The sequence below is a fragment of the Oryzias latipes genome, chromosome 9, assembly GCF_002234675.1.
Source record: "Oryzias latipes chromosome 9, ASM223467v1".
Taxonomy (NCBI): domain Eukaryota; kingdom Metazoa; phylum Chordata; class Actinopteri; order Beloniformes; family Adrianichthyidae; genus Oryzias; species Oryzias latipes.
Genome location: NC_019867.2, coordinates 57,605 through 76,863, shown reverse-complemented (window position 1 = coordinate 76,863; position 19,259 = coordinate 57,605). Strand labels below are relative to the sequence as shown.

Below are 19,259 nucleotides of genomic sequence, written 5' to 3'. Positions count from 1 at the left end.
CCCGTGGGTTTGCCGTCCTGATTCCGAATTGTAGCCGTTCTTTTCAATTGCGACCGCCGTCTGACCGGCCAGGCGACTTGATTCCGAATCGTACGTCATCGACACGCAACAAACGTCATCATTTTGCGTTGAAGTAGGCGGGAACGAGAACGTAAACATCAACCATGGTGGACGATGCTGCTGAGACCAGTCATTGGAAGGGAAGGGAGGTCACCGATTGGATTAATAGTTGGGGTAATCGCTCTATTCAGGCCAAACTCCAGGGCTGGGCGGTTTTTGAAAAAATTTCCAGCTAAATGGCAGAGCGTGGTGTTGAACCTTTCCCGCGATAACTTTTTTTTCTTTCTCCCCTTTCCACCGTGCTCAGAAGCGCGGGGGACCCAGGCGATCCTCCTCCTCCTCCCTGTTCTGATCCTTAGATTCTCCAGAACGGGTTAATAAAGAGTCCATAGCATTTATTCTGGGGGAAACCTTCTTCTATTACCGTCATCCTTCCTCCGTAACACACAACATGAATGCGCGCACACACTGCCCCCCCCGCCCCTATTCTCTATCGCGGCACGCCCTTGCACAAACAAACACGGGGGGGCGCGGCCCCAACACATACACATTCCTCTTCCACTACAGTGGGTACAGACGATCCCGACTCCATTGCCTTCTTAAAATGAGAAGATTGTAATTGTGCTGCTCCTTCGTGAAAATAAATTTAATATTACAAAAAGAGCTCCGCTTTTGACAACACTGTTGTTGACATCCATTGTTAACGTTTGCTCCTCAAACAACAAGTGACGTCGTTCACCGTTGAGTTTTCTTCTGGCTTCTGCGCATGCGGGTCTCGTTTGGGTCGTGTCACGGTCACACTGGAGATCACAAAAGTTCGGATTTACTTGGAAATGTGAACGGTCTAGCAAACAAATCCGATTTTTTCAAAAAATCCGAATTGAGCATTAAGCCCTGCAGTGTGAACGTAGCCATACAGACATAGGGGTGATGGAGCACCCGCCCCTTTTGCCTTGTATTGAAAAGTGCCCTCTTTTAAAAAAAAATTTAACCCGGGGATTCTGAGCTGGGGCTTTTGTCTTTGCTGCTCCGCTTGTCCTCAGAGCCACCAGATGGTTCACATTTCAGAAAAATGCTCTATATTAGTCAATGGGTCACCTTTTACTGTAGCCAGACGTCTGAGGGATGCATCAATTCAACACAGAGCAGGAAGCTGGGTACTAAGTAAAAAATAAAACACTGGGGAAATGAAAAAAAAAAACATATTTATGGTGAAGTTCATAGCTACCTCACTACAGGTCTGACACTAAATATATCCGTTATCTGAGGCACCAATGACATGGTGCAACACAGTAGGTGGCAATACCGCCACCTACTGGGTTCGAGTGTGAGGCGGATTGTACAACTACCTAACTAGTCTATAGAAAATTTATATTCTCCTCAAAAAAGCAATAACAACTTTTTTGAAATTCTGCTCCCCTCCCAAAAGCCTCATCAAACTCAGCCACTCTCCCTCTGGTAAACGTACTCTGTCTTCCAGTTGCCGTCTTTTTTCCCCATTCAATTCACGGTGACACAAAATGTGCCCCACCGATTCTTCCCCTGTCCTGCAATCACACAGACTAGTGGGATTTACAAAAGGAAAAAAACAGTTCTTTTTGTTTTGGGGTCTTTAGATCCATATGTGTAAATGGAATAAATGAAGCATGAATATCTAATCTGTCTGCTGTGATTCCAACCCAATTCCCTTCCCTTTGCAAACCTCCATTTGGATATAAAAGTTAACTATTATGATTGGAAAAACCCAGTAATGAGTGGCCGGGTACAAAAACTTCTCAACTCTGGTCTTATCATGAATTTCTGTCAGTCTCGCCAATCTAGATAATTTCCAACCAACACTTTCGTTTTTCCCACTACCACTCTCCCATCAGGGAGTACCAGCTCTTCTAACCATGTGATCATCATCTGCACAACCCTGTATTTTCACCCAATGGCTAAGTAGCAGTTTTTTAGCTTTGAGATTCAATGGCAGATCCCCCATTTCAACTTTTAACGACGCTAGACCTCATAGCCCCAGAACATATACTCAACGCCTGATTTTGGATGACCTCCACTTTATGTAACAGTGTTTTGTAAGCTGAATTGTAAACAATAATTCCATTATCTATAACTGACCTAATCATTGTAATCTATATTTGTTTCAAAGCCTGTGCAATAGCTCCCCACCCAGTGCCTTTCAAGGATCTCATTATATGCATGACTTTCTTACATCTCCCTACTCAGAATTCTCTTTCCATTTCAACTTTGAATCAAATATGACTCCAAGATACCTAAAGCTATGCACTTGCTTCATTACTTCTTTATATAATTTTAAGTTTACAACAGTTTTATGTTTCCCAGTAAAAACCTTGCATTTTGTTCTAGCCACTGAAAATTTGAAACCCCAATCATAGGACCAGGTTTCCACCTCTGTAATTGCGTTTTGCACCTTTCTCTCCACATAACGAATATTCCTTCCCCTCTTCCACAAGGCTCCATCATCTGCAAACAATGCCTTCCTGAATTCACATCCGATGGAATAATAGATATCATTAATCATAATGGAAAAAAGCACAGGTCTAATCACACTACCTTGCAGGGTTTCATTATCCACTAAGTGTCTATTGGAAAAAGACTTTCCTATTCTGACATGAACATACCTATCAAATAAAAAAACCTTAATCCAATCATAAATGCGTCCAGTCAGTCCTAACCTAACAGGTTCTATCGACAAACAATGTCATGCGCCTTTTCTATAATCATCCACAGCTGTCTTTATTTCTGTTAATTGTCTTCAATGAGCAGAAGTGTCTGGTTTTCTGTTCGTCATCTGTTATTTGTTTCTCCATGGATTTTGTCCTGTTTACATTTATTTATTAAATGTTTACGTTTCTGCCTCTAAGCCCAGTTTCCTGCATTTTGGCTCCTACACCTCCAGTTCCTGACAGCTGAATCCAATGTGACTCCTGTTCTATATTGGGATTTACAGCTAAATTGTCTTTTGAGTCTTATCCTCTAAACACATGGTTTCAATGTGACTGGAAAGATTCTGTTACAAAAAGATGGTAAAACTGAATCATATAAGGTTTAGAGAAGGCGAAACTAATCCAAAAATATGATATTAACCTTGCGGCATGTGTGTAAAATTTCATGAAATCACTTAAACTAAAGTTTTCTTTCTTCATTTTGTAGGAAAATATGAAAATTACCCAATCTCACATTTAGCAACAAAATGGTCACCAAGCCATATGTCGTGTACCCATCCCATAATAATTTCAAAACGTCCTATGGATTTTTCTGACTCGTGGGTTTTAGTTTCATCAGCGGATTCAGCTTTTTTCTGAAGCCCATAAGAAATTTTGGCTCCACTCACTTTTTTGATAGTTTCGTCCACTATGATGTCATTATTATTATTTTTTTTTTTTTTTTGGGGGGGGGGGGGGGTTTAGTATGCCCAAATTTCAAGTTTACCTGGAACTAGGTGTGTTTTCAAGCAAATTCTTACTTTAAGAAAAATATCATTTTTTAGCTGAGTCAGCAAAATTTTCTATGAATTTTTTGTTTTTTACACGTTCAAATTCCTAATAGAGCCATATCACGTATTATAGGTATAGGGATTAAATATGTTAATCAGCCTAAAAGGCTATAATCTTCTAAATTTGCATTTTTAACCCTTGTGCTATCCTAGGCACTTTAACATTGGGAGGTGGGTCATCTAGACCCACTAGACAGTGCTCTGAACCTTTTTTCTTCAATGATTTGTGATCTTCACTGGTGTCCATGGATTACATGAAATCGTTCCACCTTTATCCACCTTTGTCATGGTAGGGGGAACACGTCAATGTAAGGGGGTAGTCAACTAAGATAGCACAAGGGTTAACTGTTGTATTATTATATGCTGTCCCTGTCTTAAAAAAGCAATTTTGTTTTGTTCAGCTTGAGACAGAGAATCATGTGAAGAATTTTTAAGACATTGATAAAAACTGTGCAAACTAGCTATGAACGCAACAGTTGCGAACGTGCACACCCAACCCTAACCCTAACCCTAACCCAAATCTACAACTTCTACTTCCAACATTTTTTCCACAGTAGCTTCGCAATAATACGATCGTAGAAAATCCTTGTGTTAACTTTTGTTAAGATCCCTTGAACAATAGTTTATTCTTCCATATTGGGGGAAAACCTGAAAATCGCCAAATCTGAAAATAGCTGCCAAGCCGTAGGTCCGGTGGCATCCCATAATAATTAAAAAGCTTCCTGTGGATAATCCTGGCACATGGGAAGTAATTGTTTTTGCTCCATACACAATTCTTGTCCCATTCATTTTTAAAACATTTTTAGTCCCATGATGTCATCACCTGGGGGTGGGGTCAAAATTCACAATGCTTAGAAATCATTTTCACCAGATACCAGGTGTGTGTCCACATTTTGGTGAGCTGTTGAGCATGTAGCGGGGTCAAATATTTGCTGAAAGGTTCAAAAATGTTTTCATCTGGGTAAACAATCTGGTCCCTGCAGTCAGCAGCTGCTAACAGTTATGATGAAGAGTCTGTGGACACAGACATGACTGACTCACTATTAGAATTGTGGTCGGCTGACACTACTGTGGCTGATGATTACTGGCAGCTGACACCCCAGGAAGTGGTGATGGTCAAAAGAGTTGAGTCAGAAGTGAAGAATGGTATGGAAAAAATAGAGGAATCATTTCAGAAAAAAGGTGAAGAAAGAGGTAATTCCAATGATAAACATTTTAATAAATAGCCAATTAATGCAGTGATTGTCCACAGACAGAAGTCTGAACAAAAAAACAAAAATGAGGTTAACTTAACAAAAGCTTAACATAAACGCTTGGAACTGGCTGGATTGTGCACGCAAACTACCACAAACTGGCATGTTGATGGACTGTGACCAAGCCTTAGCGGTGCAGGACACAGGTGAAATGCATGAGTGCAGAGGACCTCATCCTCTGTCCATGTGCTGAATTTTCTCAATCAGGCCTTTAAATAAGGTCAAAGTTCATTCATGCATTCTTTTAGGTAAAGTTAACTATTATCCGACTTAAATATATTGAAAAATGGGGGGGGGGGGGGGGGGGGGGGGCTTATTTGCAGCTCCAAATAACCCCATTTAAAATGTGTTGGCTTAAACTGTGATGTGGTTAGAGGGGAATGTAACCCCCCCCCCCTTCCCATCTTCTACTTCTAAAGCCAGGAGGGCCAGTAAAAAGTTTCTGGTTTGTCAACATGTCAGCGTTTATCAGAACATCATGACTTTTCCTGACCACCATCAGCCATGTAGAAGATGGGAGGAGACTGGGGAAATAAGAAAAAGCCTTTGTCACTTTGTGTGAGGCCTCTGTTCTGTATGCACCCCAAGGTCCTGCAGACTTGGACCGTTCTTCATTCTCATGCTGCTGTGGCCCCCAAGCCCCTGTGAGACAGTGTCAAAGGCTTCTTAGGCCAACCAGAATGTGGTACTCAGTGCGGCCCATTGTCTAAATGCTAATGGTGTGGTGAAACCTTCCTAACATTTTTCATTAGTTTCACTTAATCCATTCAACATGCAGACTTGTGAATGCAACTGCTGACTAATTTGATCTCATTATGCACGGTTGTGGTGCTGGGGAGGGCAGGAGGTGTGTGTGTGTGTGTGGGGCGGGGGTTTGAGCTGAAACCTACGTCATTTTACAGGAAGTAATGAAACTTAGAGGATCTGGGAGGGAGTTTCACATGAGAACATGATTGATGAAATGAGACGTGGACAGAGCTTTAATGAGCTCTGCCCAGTTATTGGGCCAGACTGAGAGGGGAGGACAACCGCCTTTCAGCAGGTTAGCTGTCTCTGGCCCCTCCCTGAAAGAACAGACTCCCTTTTGTGAGCAGTGTTCCTTCAACTCTTAAGAGGGGTTGAAGTTTGTAGTTGTGGGAGGAGAGGCAGCCAAATCAGCAGCAAGCTATCACATGTTAGCTGATAGTTGTGTGCCCCCCCCCAACTGACTGGTTAATGCCACTTGCAGCTAATGAAGAGTGACAGCTCCCTGGGATCTGTCTGCCCTGCTTCTCATTTCCAGTTTCTTCTCAAAACCATTGCCTCACAGCCCTCCCCCAACAATAAAAAGGGGTATTCTTGTTAATTCAAGAACCCCTGAGAGCTTCTCATTTAGTGTAAAGTTCTGGAAAGCCAAGGAACCGGTCTTTTCTGAACATTCCCCCAGTTCCATTTAATTCTGCAGGAACTGGAATGTTTGAAAACTAAACCTATCAAAAATCAGAATAATCCTGAAAGTAAAAGGTCGTATTTCCACAAGAGATATTTCAGACTAAACTGTTCTTATTGGGGGGGGGGGGGGGGGGGGGGGGTACAGACTGTGCAGAAGTGTATGTGCATCATATAAATGCAATTGGTCTGAATTCTTCATCAAAACTTCAACTGTGAGACAGAAAGTCACAACATTTTATTTTTAAAGAGTTTATTTGTTTTATGGAGCAGAAAAGCAGAAAAGCAGTATTCAGTCTATAAAAAAGTTCACCTCAATACTTTGTAATGTCACCCTGGTTTTAATGACATAGGTTAAAGGCTTCCCGTAAATATTCAGCATTTAGGTCCATTCTTTCTGCAGATCTTCTCCAGAGCTGTGATGTTTTTGGGCTGTTGCTGGAAAACAGATTTTGAACTCCCTCTTCTGATTCGCGGCTGGATTGAAGTTTTAATTCTGGATTCTCCAGAATCATGACTTTTACCTAGACACTCCTTGGTTGCAGTGGTGATGTGTTTGGGATCATTGTGTTTCATCCTCAGTGTTCTCGCTGATAGGAGATTTTTGTCCAAAATCTCGCCATACACCGATCCATTTATTGTTTCCTTCATACAGAGCAGTCATCCTGTCCCAAACCATTATGTTTCCACCCCCAAGCTTTACAGTTATGTTACTCCTCCTCCGACTGAAATTTCTACCAAGAAGTTCCAATTGGGTTTCTTCTGATCACGACCTTCTCCGAATCCTCCTGTAGACGGGTCTAAAGCAGGAGGAGCTTTGGCGCTCTGCAGGATTTGAGTTTATGATGGCAGAGTGTTACCACAGCAACCTTTTTTCCCATGGTCCCTGCCATCTTCAGGTCATTTACTAGTTCCTCTGTGTAGTTCTGGACTGTTTTTCTCACCGTTCTCCAAATAATTTGCTCCACTAGTTGAGATGTTTCATGGAGCTGCAGGTGGAGGAATATTGTCAGTGATCTTCCATTTTTCAAATGCTGCTCCAACAGTTGATCCATTCTCACCAAGCTGCAGTTTATCCCTTGTGCTATCCTAGGCACTTTACCATTGGGAGTTGGATCAACTAGACCCACTAGACAGAGCGCTGAACCTTTTTTCTTCAATGATTTGTGATCTTCACTGGTGTCCATGGATTACATGAAATCGTTCCACCTTTATCCACCTTTGTCATGGTAGGGAGAACACCTCAATGGAAGGGTGGGGTCATCTAAGATAGCACAAGGGTTAATGTAGGCTATGGTTAAGGTCTACAATCTGATTCCTGGTGTCCTTCGACAGCTCTTTGGTCTTGGTCATGGTAGAGGTTCAGCCTGACTCCTTAAAGGTGTGGACAGGAGTCTTTTATACAGGTAACCAGTTGAACAGTTTGAGTGAGTTGGAGTTTTTCCATCCATCGATTCATTCAAGCTGAAAAAAAATCTTTAGTTGGGTTACGGTATAGAGAATAAGGTGGAAGAAAAACTAATACAAATTTTGAATTTGTGTTGAACCACTGTCTGATCAGACTTTGTGAAAATTGACAGTCCCAATAACAAAAACTGCATTTTCTAACTCATTTTCCTGTTGAAATTGAGCATCCCGAAGGTCATCCAAAAAGGTTAGAAGATGCTGTATGATGTAATGACAGGTTAATGATCACAGCACAAAGTGTGACATTTCCCCCACGCTGACCTGGAATTTGCATTATGGCCCATTGACCAATGATATTTCTACCTCTGCTCCTCCTTTTTGACAAACAAAAATCCTCAGCCACATTAATAAACTCATGTGTCCTATCCATTAACTTGCATTAAAAAAAAAAACTAACAAAAAAAAGAAAAAACTGTAAATCACATTGAAGACGTAGAAATAATTTAATTCCACCTTCCACCTACTTGAACATTTTGAAATTGCAGTTCTTTATTGCATTATTTTGAACCAGCATTTGCACAATGAGAGCGTCCTGTAGCTGGTTGAATAGATCTGGTCGTCCACCCGCTTTAGACTGTCTAACAGCTCTGTGAAACAATGCAAACAGGAAAGTATAAAAGATGCATTTCAAAATTTACAGTAAAATGTATAAAAAGCCTAAATGAAGTATACATTTATCTGTATAAAATGCTTATTTCAGTCAGACAACTCATGTAGTAGAGAATGCATTGTTTTCATATTTCTTTTAGTTTGGCATAAGGCTCCATTCAGAAACAATAAAACAAGATATCCATAGAAAACTTCAGGTATAAAACTACCTGTAATGGAGCTCACAGGTGGCAGCCGGGGAGAAGGGGTAACAAACGCAGCACTCGCAGAAATGGATTAAGAGGCGTAGAGTGCACAACTGGTTCTTAAGTAGGACGCGGAACCGTTGAGTTACTTGGGCTGAAACGCCCATAGGGAGGTGTAAACAGGTAAACGCACTGCTGAGTTGCCTGTCTGGAATTCTCCCAGGGTCGTTCATTTATTGTAATATTAGATATGAATTAGCAGAAATGCAAATTGCTGTAACTGTAATTTACGTAAAAAAAGACAAACATTTAGAGTACATTTTACCGTAAAACATTGAATAGATCATGTGATTTCACTCAAATTATATAATTTTAACAAACTTAGAGACATTTGTGTGTGAACAGACATTTGGTGCTGACCTGTTTTTACAGTACATACATTGAACTCACCTGTTTGCTCCATTGAATGTCTGTATGGTTGAAGCTGCTGAGTTGAGGGTTGAACCTTTGACCCGCTTTCCTCATGGTTTGGACCAACACATGGTCAAAAACTGTGGCCCTGATCACATCTGTAATTCTTGTCCTTTGTTTGGGTGTTGGTGTGAGTTTGGGTCTTTGTGCGGGTTTGGTGCGGTTTTGGGTCAGTTTTTCCAGAACTGTACCCTATGTCTAGATGTGGAACATAACAAAGAAGGAGAAAATGACCCAAAATGCAAAAAAGTAAACCCTCAAAAATCAAGAAATGGTGACTTGTCGTATTTCGGGCAGGCACTCAGCAGTGTTTTACAGGTTACTACCCTGGGGCGGTTCAGTCAATTAACTCACCTGCTCAGCCTCCTATTTAAGCCCAGGTGCGCAGTTGTTCATTCTCTTTCTTACCTTCAGCGCTCATTCTTCGAAAGTTTTATGGAAATTTCTCATGGAATTGAACGGAGCCTTATGCCAAACGAAAAAGATGTGAATGCCAACTTAAAGAATGTGAAAATTAAGTATGTGAAATAAATATTTCTTACTGCAAGAGTTGTCTGACTGAAATATAATAAAGCTGCCAAAACCAATGTCTGTTCAAATAATAATAGGGTTTATTGTCCCAAATGTAAATATGACAAAAGGAAAGAGGAAGGAGCATCTTACAAACAAAACAGAACTAACTCAAATGTCAAATGCCTGACCTTCAAGAAAGCAAAGTGAAAATAAATGACAGAGCCTGAACTGTCTTCCTGAACCTCAACCAAAAACAGGAGAAAACAGTCAAACAAAATGGCAGTTCACCCCTACTGCTCCATAACCACAACAAAAATATCCTTATGTAAGTTACAAAGTTTTAGGGAATTGTTCACACAAAATCTCACCAAGAATCTTACACAGCCAAAAGGCCTCACACAAAACCACTCGAGTGTTGTCAATGGGGGGAAGGAGAGCCGGAAGCTACAGCCAAAGACTTCTTCCCCCATGGGGCCGTGCAGATGCCAGGTTTTTAAAGTCCCATCCTCCAATCCAGGGCAGCAACAAGACCTTAGTGCAGCAATCCAGGCTACCTGAAAAGAAAAAAGAACCTACACACATACAAAAAAACTTTAACCCCCTTACACAAACACTCAATATACTAAACATCAAATACCAAGGTGTGAGTGTGAGAGTGAATGGTTGTGTGATTGAGGACATTCTACCCTGCGACAGACTGGCGACCTGTCCAGGGTGTCCCCCGGCCTTCGCCCATAAGTGGCCGAGATAGGCTCCGGCAGCCCCGTGACCCCGAAAGGGAAAGACGGAATAGAAAATGAATGAATGAATCAAATACCAAATAAAAAAAACATACACAAATACGACAAGGGTCTTAATATTCACTGCAGTTGATTTGCAACATAGCCTTGAGTTTTGATCACTTGTTTGTTGATGGTGATTGTTGTATTGTAACAGAATTGGGGTTTTGCCTCTTTGTGTTCACTTTTTGTATATTGTGTGTTGTCAAAGTCACCTGTGGTTCAAGTAAGAACACGTTGTGTTTGAGTTTTAGGTTTTGACCAGTGAGTTTTTTGTTTTTTTTCAGAAAATAGTTAAAGCACTTGATCAGGTTTAGAAAACAGCACTTCGTGTTTTAGCGTTTGGGAAAAACTAATAGCGGCAGTGGAGAATAGATTATTTAAAAAAGAAAAAAGAAGAACAGGTCTGTGAGGATCAGAATTCGATCTGGTTTGTAGGAGATAAGAACCTAATAACCTTTTTATTTTAAGAAACCATACAATCCGATTTCCTACGTTACCTCTTTTTTTAACCTTCTGTCTCTCATCTATCTGTAAAGACTCTCATTCCTCCAGGACAATTCCACAGCAAAAAGAAAAACATAAAAATAAACCGAACTAAGTCCAGATGATCACTTTCAAAGCTTTTTCTTTTTTTTTTTTTAACAAAGTGCTGATGCATCCATCTGTCCACAGCTTCTGCTGCCCTCACTTCCTTCTTCATTCATCTCAACATAAATTCTCTTTATTTATGTGCTAAATATGAAACTTTGAGACATGTTTATTTTGCATTTTTGTTCTTCCAATATCAAAGCTCTAAAGAAAAACTGACTTTCTCTTGTTGTCACTCAGAGACCGAACCGAAGGTGCAGGGACTAATAGTCCATCAGGTCACAGAAGAAACCTTTACTCTGGCCTGGACGGCTGAAGACGATGCCTTTGACACCTTTGTCATAATGGTTAGCCCAGCAGAGGGCCCAGGCCTGTCGAGGGAGGTGGTGCTGGGGGGGCCTGAAAGAAGCGCAGCACTGGTGGATCTTATTGAAGACACAGAGTACAAAGTTGAAATGTTTGGGCTTGTTTTGGGAAAGCGGTCCCAGTCAGTGATGGAGAGGGTAAGAACAGGTACATACAGGAAGGACAGAAATGAAAAGAACCAAGCTGCTTCTTTTGGTCCTGATGTTTATTCTGGCTGTAGATGCTTGTGTTGACTTTGGTTTCTGACTTTAACATAAGCCTTGGTGTCAGGTCCTGACATGTGTTTGTTTTGTTTGATCCTCAGTCCATAACAGCAGATGATAACTCCTGTTTAGTCACTAACACCGTGTTATTATCAGTAAAAGCTGATGATAACACGTCATTTCCTGGTGTTGAACTCATGTAGGTTTACTGATGTCAGCAACCTGTCAAAGTTCTCTTATGAAGCACATGATGGCTTTACACTGCTTTTAGAGAGGAGTGCAGCATCCCATAATGATCCAAATGGTAAATGGCATATACTTATATAGCGCCTTTCTTCCTACAAGTACAGAGCGCTTTACAGTCACTGACCCATTCACCCAGTCACACACACATTCACACACTGGTGGCCGCTCCGCTGCCAAACACAGGCGCCCGCCTACCCCCAGAGGCAAGGTGGGGTTCAGTATCTTGCCCAAGGACACTTCGACTCATGGGTGTGCAAGGCAGGAATCGAACCTGCAATCTTACGATATTGGGTCGACCGCCCTACCGCTGCACCACGGCCGCCCAAATGCAGATGAAGCATTCCTTTCAGACATTATCTCAGGCATCAGTCTTTCCCTGCTGGAGTCTGCTCCCGTCTACAAACACTCAGTCCAACCTCTATCTTATTTTGGAGGATGTCTGTGCATCAGCTTCTTTTTGGTGGTGGGGTGGAAGTGCGGGGGGTTGTTACTGTGTCTTTGTGTACTTCCTGAGGCTTGTGGGATGATGTGATGCATGCCTAACAACCGTCACTCCTTTACATGTTTTTTGAATGCAGCTTCCTCTTTAGCATGAAGTGCATCACTTAATACTGATGTAATGAATGGTTCTGTGTGCTCTTTCTCATGCAGAACTGGGCCCACCCAAGGCCATCCACTTCTCTGAAGTGACCGACACATCAGCCACCGTTCACTGGATGACTGTGGGAGCTCAGGTGGACAGCTATTTGGTGACTTATGTTCCTGCCCATGGAGGTCAGTGTTTCATCAAAATGAGTAATAAATAGGTGTGGTAGTGTGTTTGAAATGTGAGATAACGTGCTGTTATGCTCACGTTGGTGTGTATTTCCTCAATCTGGTGCTGTCCTCTGTGTTTCTGTAAATTTGCTCTGTTTGTTTTTTTAATGTGTTCATCACGTCATACCACTCAAATTTCAACAATCAGTTCTTTTGTTCGTTCTTACTTTCATAGTCACTACAGGTGGAAATAAACTAAATTTGGTCAAACCTGGCACAATGCATCCTTCCACGTTTCACGTGATCAATGTTCTGTTGTGCATTGTTCTTTGTTTTAAATAAATAAAATCTTCAACTCTTCTGACGTACTTATTCTATTAGCTCAATTTCACCTCCAAGTACACATGGAAGACACAAGGAATGTAGAATTTTGTAGGTTTCTACATTTGTACCCAAATCAGCAGAGCAGCTCCACTGAAAGGCTGATGCTACCCTCTAGTGGTAACTTTCTGGCACGTCGGCTTGCCGTGAGATTGGGAGACAATTAAACAATTCCAAAAAACTGTTTAGAATTTTTCCTTTCTCATCTGCAGTCAGAATTCTAATGGCATGAAAAAACAAAAATGAAACTGAAGGGGTGGCATAGCATGTTTTTCATCCCACTTGTCACAATATCCCTTTTTGTGAAAATGTTTGTCATCATAAAATTGCCTTCAGAAATGACCATGAGTACATAACCATTATTATAACCATTGCTTACATCATTTGCTGTCTTTATTTCACTTTTCCACTTTGGTCTGTCTATAAGTGAACAGAGGCCCCCACTCAAAAGTGAGCCAGGGTCTACAATGAAAAAATGAACAGAGACTTCTTCTTGCAAGAACCCTTCTGTCATAAACTTACCTTAATGTTCCCTGCAGGAAACGGTAGGACTCTGACTGTGGACGGCTCTGAGTTTCACTCAGTGCTGCCCAACCTAACTCCTGGGGTCACCTATGAGGTCACAATTGTTGCTGTCAAGGGTGAGAGAGAGAGCAAACCTGGATCTGAAAGCGTCACCACAGGTGAGCACATGTTATTCATGATGGACTCTGGGCAGCACCTGAATCCATCTTTACAACAGAGGTCCTTCCAAATCTGTCTTCAGCAAAAAACTTATCAGTTTGTCTCAGAGAGAGAACTAAATAATGAGGAGTAGAAAACAACATCTATGAACATTTTGTTAAAAAAGGAAAGGGGAAAAAAAAATCAAAGATGCTGCAGGATGAAAAGACTTAAACAAAAGAAAAAGAACACGTATGTTGACAACGAACACATACTCAAACTTGACAAAGTGAGACATACAACAGAGTCAGAGAGTACCAAAACAGTAATCTACCTAAAACTCAAAAAGCAAGAAGAAAGGAGTCCGACTTGAATCTTAAAATACAGAATGTTGTTCTTCTAGAGAGCTGAGGAAGAAGTTGAACTTTAATAAACATAGTTGTTTCCCAATATGAACTCAGGCATATCTATATGATGATAGACTGATATGCATCGGACCAGTGATGCATCTGCATACGCCTGCCACATTGCACCAGCCCTTTTTCAACTCTTCTGCAGGTGTTAGGTCCACCATGCCTTTGAGTTAAACCCTACCATGCGCTTCCCGGCAAGCCCCCAAACCCAGGTCTCCAGAGAGTGGCCCCAGCGATGTAATCGGATTATGTTGTAGGGCAGGGGTCGGGAACCTATGGCTCGCGAGCCATATATGGCTCTTTTGATGGTCACATGTGGCTCGCAGACAAATCTTTAATTATACTTTTTTTTTTTTTCATTAGACCAGTCATTCTCGTGCGCGATGCGATGCCAGAGGCGCGCAGTAGTATCGGTGCTTGGGGAGAAAAATCTGCACCGCATATCAGTTTACTATTATCTAATTTTTCTCAGAGTTTGTACCAGCTGGAAACCTGTGAATTGCCGTGCCTAATACTAATACTGCGCGCTCTTTCAGTTGCGGGGACGGGAGGTGTGAGGAAGAAAGCAGAGGGTGGGGGTGAGGGGTTGTGGGGACCGGCAGCAGGTGAATCGCGCAGGGATTATAAACACTTAAAACCCGCTACCCGTCACTCACTGCAGCGTGTGAGTGTGTGTTTGGCTCCACGTCTGCATGTGAGCAGTCTGTCTCACATCTAAAGTACATTCAGACCTAAGATCACGTTTAAAGTATCAACGCCTGCATGAAGCAGAAACTCACCACATATCAACCAGACTAGACCATCAGCAAAACTACCACGAGAAATACTCATCATTTATTAGCAACAGCATAACGATGTTATTAAAAATAATCCACAGACTTATTGTACTTTAAAAATGTTGAAATTACATCAAATTCACACATTCATTTGTATATTTAGTTTTAAACATATTGTCGCGGACTGAGTTGGGCTGGGTGGGTGTTGGGCCGCGTTATAAGTTCTGGAGTTCAATGAACGCATCATGCAGCGATCTGATTGGCTCTCAGTTCTGTCGCTCAGCCTGTTGTTAGGTAGTTTGGACCAATGGGGTTCAGCTATGGGCCGAATAAGGGAAATGGGAGGGGCTGGAGCGGGAGCAGGGGAATATAAAGTTGGGAGAAGTGCTTTCGTCTCAGCGGGATAGATTCAGGAGTTGCTGAATTAATTTTACGGCGTTTGTTGCGGTCTTCAGTAACCAGAATAAAGAACCTTAAAAGAGGTTAAGTCTCCGTGCATCAGTGTGGGAAAGAGACACCACATTATTGTATGGCTCTTTCAAAATTACAATTAAAAATATGTGGCGTTTATGGCTCTCTTGGCCAAAAAGGTTCCCGACCCCTGTTGTAGGGTATTCATAAAGGGGGGCTGTAACCCTTGTGCTCTCCTAGGCACTTTAATCTTGGGAGTGGGGTCATCTAGATCCACTAGACAGACTGAAGCTTTTTTCTTCAATGATTTGTGATCTTCACTGGTGTCCATGGATTACATGAAATCTTTCCACCTTTATCCACCTTTGTCATGGTAGGGAGAACACCTCAATGGAAGGGGGGGGGGGGGTCATCTAAGATAGCACAAGGGTTAAAGACATGTAAAGTTTTATTTCTGCAATAAGCATCAGCTTGGATGCTCTTGGAACTGAGTTTTTTTTAGCCAAAGTTTCAATGGAAGGAAATACAGTTTGTGTTCCTATGTGTGTGTTCATAGCTCTGGATAAGCCTCGCGGACTGACTGCAGTCAACATCACCGACTCTGAGGCTCTACTGCTTTGGCAACCTGCCATTGCCACTGTGGATGGCTACGTCATTTCCTACACTGCAGACTCTGGTAAAAAGTCCACATTTGTGTGTTCTGTGTTCCCTGGATCTGATCTTCTGTTTCCTGACCCTGTTTTTCCTGCTGCCTGCCCTGAATCTCACCTGGATCCTGACTAGCTTGTCTCTCCTCTGATGCTCTCATGCCTGTTATTGACCCCCACATGCCTGACCCTGATTTAGCTTTGTGGACTGTTAGCTGAGTTATTAAACCTGCTGCATTTTGATCCAGTTGTCTGCCTGTTCTTGTGACATGAGGCAGTTGAAAATGAGCTTTTTGACAGTTTCAACTCTCAGCAGGCCTGAGCAGTCTAAGGGGAGAGCTGTCAAAACCCACTTTGTAACAAGAACTTTGTATACTGTAAGAGCAAGTGAAACTTACTGCATTTCATTGTGTATTATGTCACAGGGATTGTGAGATTCAGGGTTTATCACTGAATCTGAGTGTTTTGTAAAGTGAATAAATAATTTTTAGTTTTAATCATTGGAATGAAATAAAATAATTAAATTAACCCTAGCTTATGGCAGCAATCTGAGTTCTCAGGTCCCTTCATTGTGAAGAAATCGTTAGCATTGATTTAACTTAAGTGAGTTGGGGTTTTGAATTTATGAGTACTTTGCGTCAGTAATATTATTTACAAAAATAATTTCATATAACACGCCTGGATAAAAACGATGGTACCTCAGCTGCAATCCAATCCCTCCTGTAACTGTCATTGAGACTCCTGCACCTGTCAACAGCTATTTTTGCCCACTCCTCATGAGCAAACTGCTCCAGGTGTCTCAGGTTTAAAGGTTGCCTTTTCCAGACAACCTGTTTCAGGACATGTAAGGATTTTGTGCTTTAGTTTGGTTTTTTAGTTCTTTTCTTAGTTTTGTCATTTTTTCAGTTGTTCCCCAATCAGTCATTCCAGGTTCATTTAGGTCATCCACAGCTGTTTTCATTTCTGTCAATTACCATCAGTTTATATAAGTGTCTGGTTTTCAGTTCTACCTCATCTGTTCTGTTTTGTCACCCTTTTTATTGCTTCCATGGGAAAACTCTCCTAGATCCCGTAGATCTTAAACTTCTCAATAATTTGTTTAACTGTTTCCACAGGAAAGCCAAGATGCTCGGAGATGATCTTATAGCCTTTATCTTTGATGTGCTTGTCAAAAGTTTTCTTTGGAATCTCTTGAGAAAAATCTTTCATTTGTTTCCTCTGGTGTATACTGAAGTATACAATCATCAATTTCAACCCCCATGATCCGTCTTGTGGTGGTTTGTTGCAGTGGGCAGAGTTTACATCTGGAAGTGTTGATTATTTACTGTTGCAGAGCAGTGAAAAACCCTGTGTAGTTTAATAACTGTGATAAACATGCCAAATTGTCTGGAGTGATCACACGGTGAGTCCACAACATTTCATGAATGAGATTTGTTTACAGCAACAGATCCTCCAACAACACAATGTATATCTAGGAAAAGAAGCATAATGACACAGTGACATGGATCAGAACCAACCTGAAAACTGTTTTTAGGGTCCTGGGGGCTCACACCTCCTTTACCTCTGGCAACTGGCCCAGTTTCTCTTATAGTTAATCTGACCCTGTACTTTCCTCTGTAGGTTCTAGTTAAGTAAAACTGCAGATGGTTTGGTGTTTTGCAATGGCTCAGGACAAATCCCATGTTCTATCTCATGAACAGCTTTCTTCAGCTGTTTTCATTTTCAGGATTCTTGCTTTGCAACAAGATGATCTGAGGATCAGGATGTCATTTCAAAAAATTCAAATTCAAAAATGAAAGTATTAAATAATTTTAATCCCCCACCCCCAACCTGACAAAGATGACAAAATCAGAATTTTCTTTTTTAAAGGAGGCTATCAAGATTCACAGACTTTATTGTTGTTGCTGGGGCAATTAAATTGCTTTGTGATAAGAAACTGCTTGTCTTGTTTGTGTGTTCATTATAGGGGTTCCTGTAATGGTGCGTGTGTCTGGGAATGTGGTGGAGTTTGATATGAGCTCCCTGACACCAGCAACACACTACACTGTGAAGGTCTATGCTGTGAGGGATTTAGCCAAGAGTGCAGCCACAACAACAGAGTTCACAACAGGTCTGCCCCTCCACCTCACTGACTCAGTCACTGAACATTTTACTGTTAGATGCTTTCTCACCTGCTCCAACACCTGCAGTTTATTGTCCTGCAGCATTTTGTAGCCAAACTGCTGCAGAATTTATGTTAAAACCAACTTACAGTTTTGTGGTAAGAAAAAAATGTCTAACTTGTTAGGAAATGTTCTATAATAATAACAGAATAATCAAATGCTAATCACCAAGAACTTCTGAAAAAGACATTGCTTTTTTTTAGATGTGGACGCGCCCCAGGAGCTGGCTGCCAGTAACATCCAGACAGAAAATGCCCTGCTTACCTGGAAACCTCCTCGAGCCAACATCAGTGCCTACATCCTTACCTTCGAAGCTGCAGATGGCGCTATGCGGGTTAGTACAAGCTATAGCTTTTCATGATGCAGCTAAGTGAAGAACTGTGCTGATGAATGCCAACCCCCCCCCACCCACCCCCGCCCAGGAGGTTTTCCTTAGCCCCACCGCTGTGTCCTACAACATGGTCCAGCTCAGCGCCTCCACAGAATACTCCATCAGGTTGCAGGCCCTAGCTGGTCCCAAGAGAAGCAGAGTTGTCACCACTTTCCTCACCACCAGTAGGTTCTGTTTTCAAAGTGTGACAGAGAAATGGGACATGCCATTTCTAACCTCTGCCCCCCTGACCCTGTGTTTGCAGCTGGAGTGCTGTACAGACACCCCAGAGACTGTTCGCAGGCTCTGCTGAACGGAGATGCCACATCCGGCCTGCACACCATCTACGTGGGTGGAGATGAGAAGCAGCCGCTGCAAGTCTACTGCGACATGAGCACAGATGGAGGCGGCTGGATCGTAAGTCAGTCCCAGTTTTGAAAAACAAGACCCCCTCCATGATGGTTCTACTTAGTGTCAGTTCAGCAGCAGATATTAACCACCTACAGAATGTTTATAGTTCTGATGTTTAGATGTTTCTAAGGATCCATTTGCACTCAGTTTGGTTCTCACTTGAGTTAGTTTCCTCATAGTAAAATTCCTCAGAGAGAAAACTCGTCTGTACTCTGGTGTAGACCAAACATGCAAACCCTGGTCCCTCCGAGATCTCTGTTCAATTTAGGGTGAACCAAAGTACAGAAGAGAATTGAAGAAAGTAAATGACACATTAGTTTGGTAAAAAAAAAAAAGTCTTGAGCCCCAAAAACTGAAGAAGGAAAGACAGGGTATTAGAGTTACTTAATGAGCTACAGGCTTTTAGCCTGATCTAGCAGTTCTTTTAAACAAACAACAAATGTGAAAATGTGGGTTATTCTTCTCTTTTCTGTAAGGTTTTTCTGCGGCGGAAAAGTGGAAAAGTTGAATTTTTCCGCAACTGGAAGAACTACACAGGCGGCTTTGGAGACATGAATGACGAATTCTGGCTCGGTAATGATCTG

General features: G+C 41.8%; 1 protein-coding gene across 3 annotated transcripts in view; it reads left to right on the top strand.

Moving 5' to 3' along the window:
* The window catches only part of LOC101170815 (tenascin-like), a 66,820-nt gene that overhangs the window by 40,108 nt on the left and 7,453 nt on the right, over positions 1-19,259 (top strand). For 2 of the 3 annotated variants that reach the window (XM_023958080.1, XM_023958079.1), the window contains exons 11-18: positions 12,337-12,459; positions 13,362-13,505; positions 15,642-15,761; positions 17,699-17,842; positions 18,098-18,228; positions 18,317-18,449; positions 18,530-18,681; positions 19,152-19,248. In XM_023958080.1, the coding sequence (XP_023813848.1) occupies positions 12,337-12,459; positions 13,362-13,505; positions 15,642-15,761; positions 17,699-17,842; positions 18,098-18,228; positions 18,317-18,449; positions 18,530-18,681; positions 19,152-19,248 (1,044 nt within the window). Of the gene's footprint in view, positions 1-11,110; positions 11,384-12,336; positions 12,460-13,361; positions 13,506-15,641; positions 15,762-17,698; positions 17,843-18,097; positions 18,229-18,316; positions 18,450-18,529; positions 18,682-19,151; positions 19,249-19,259 lie in introns of all 3 variants that reach the window. The other variant, XM_023958081.1, reaches the window with a different exon arrangement.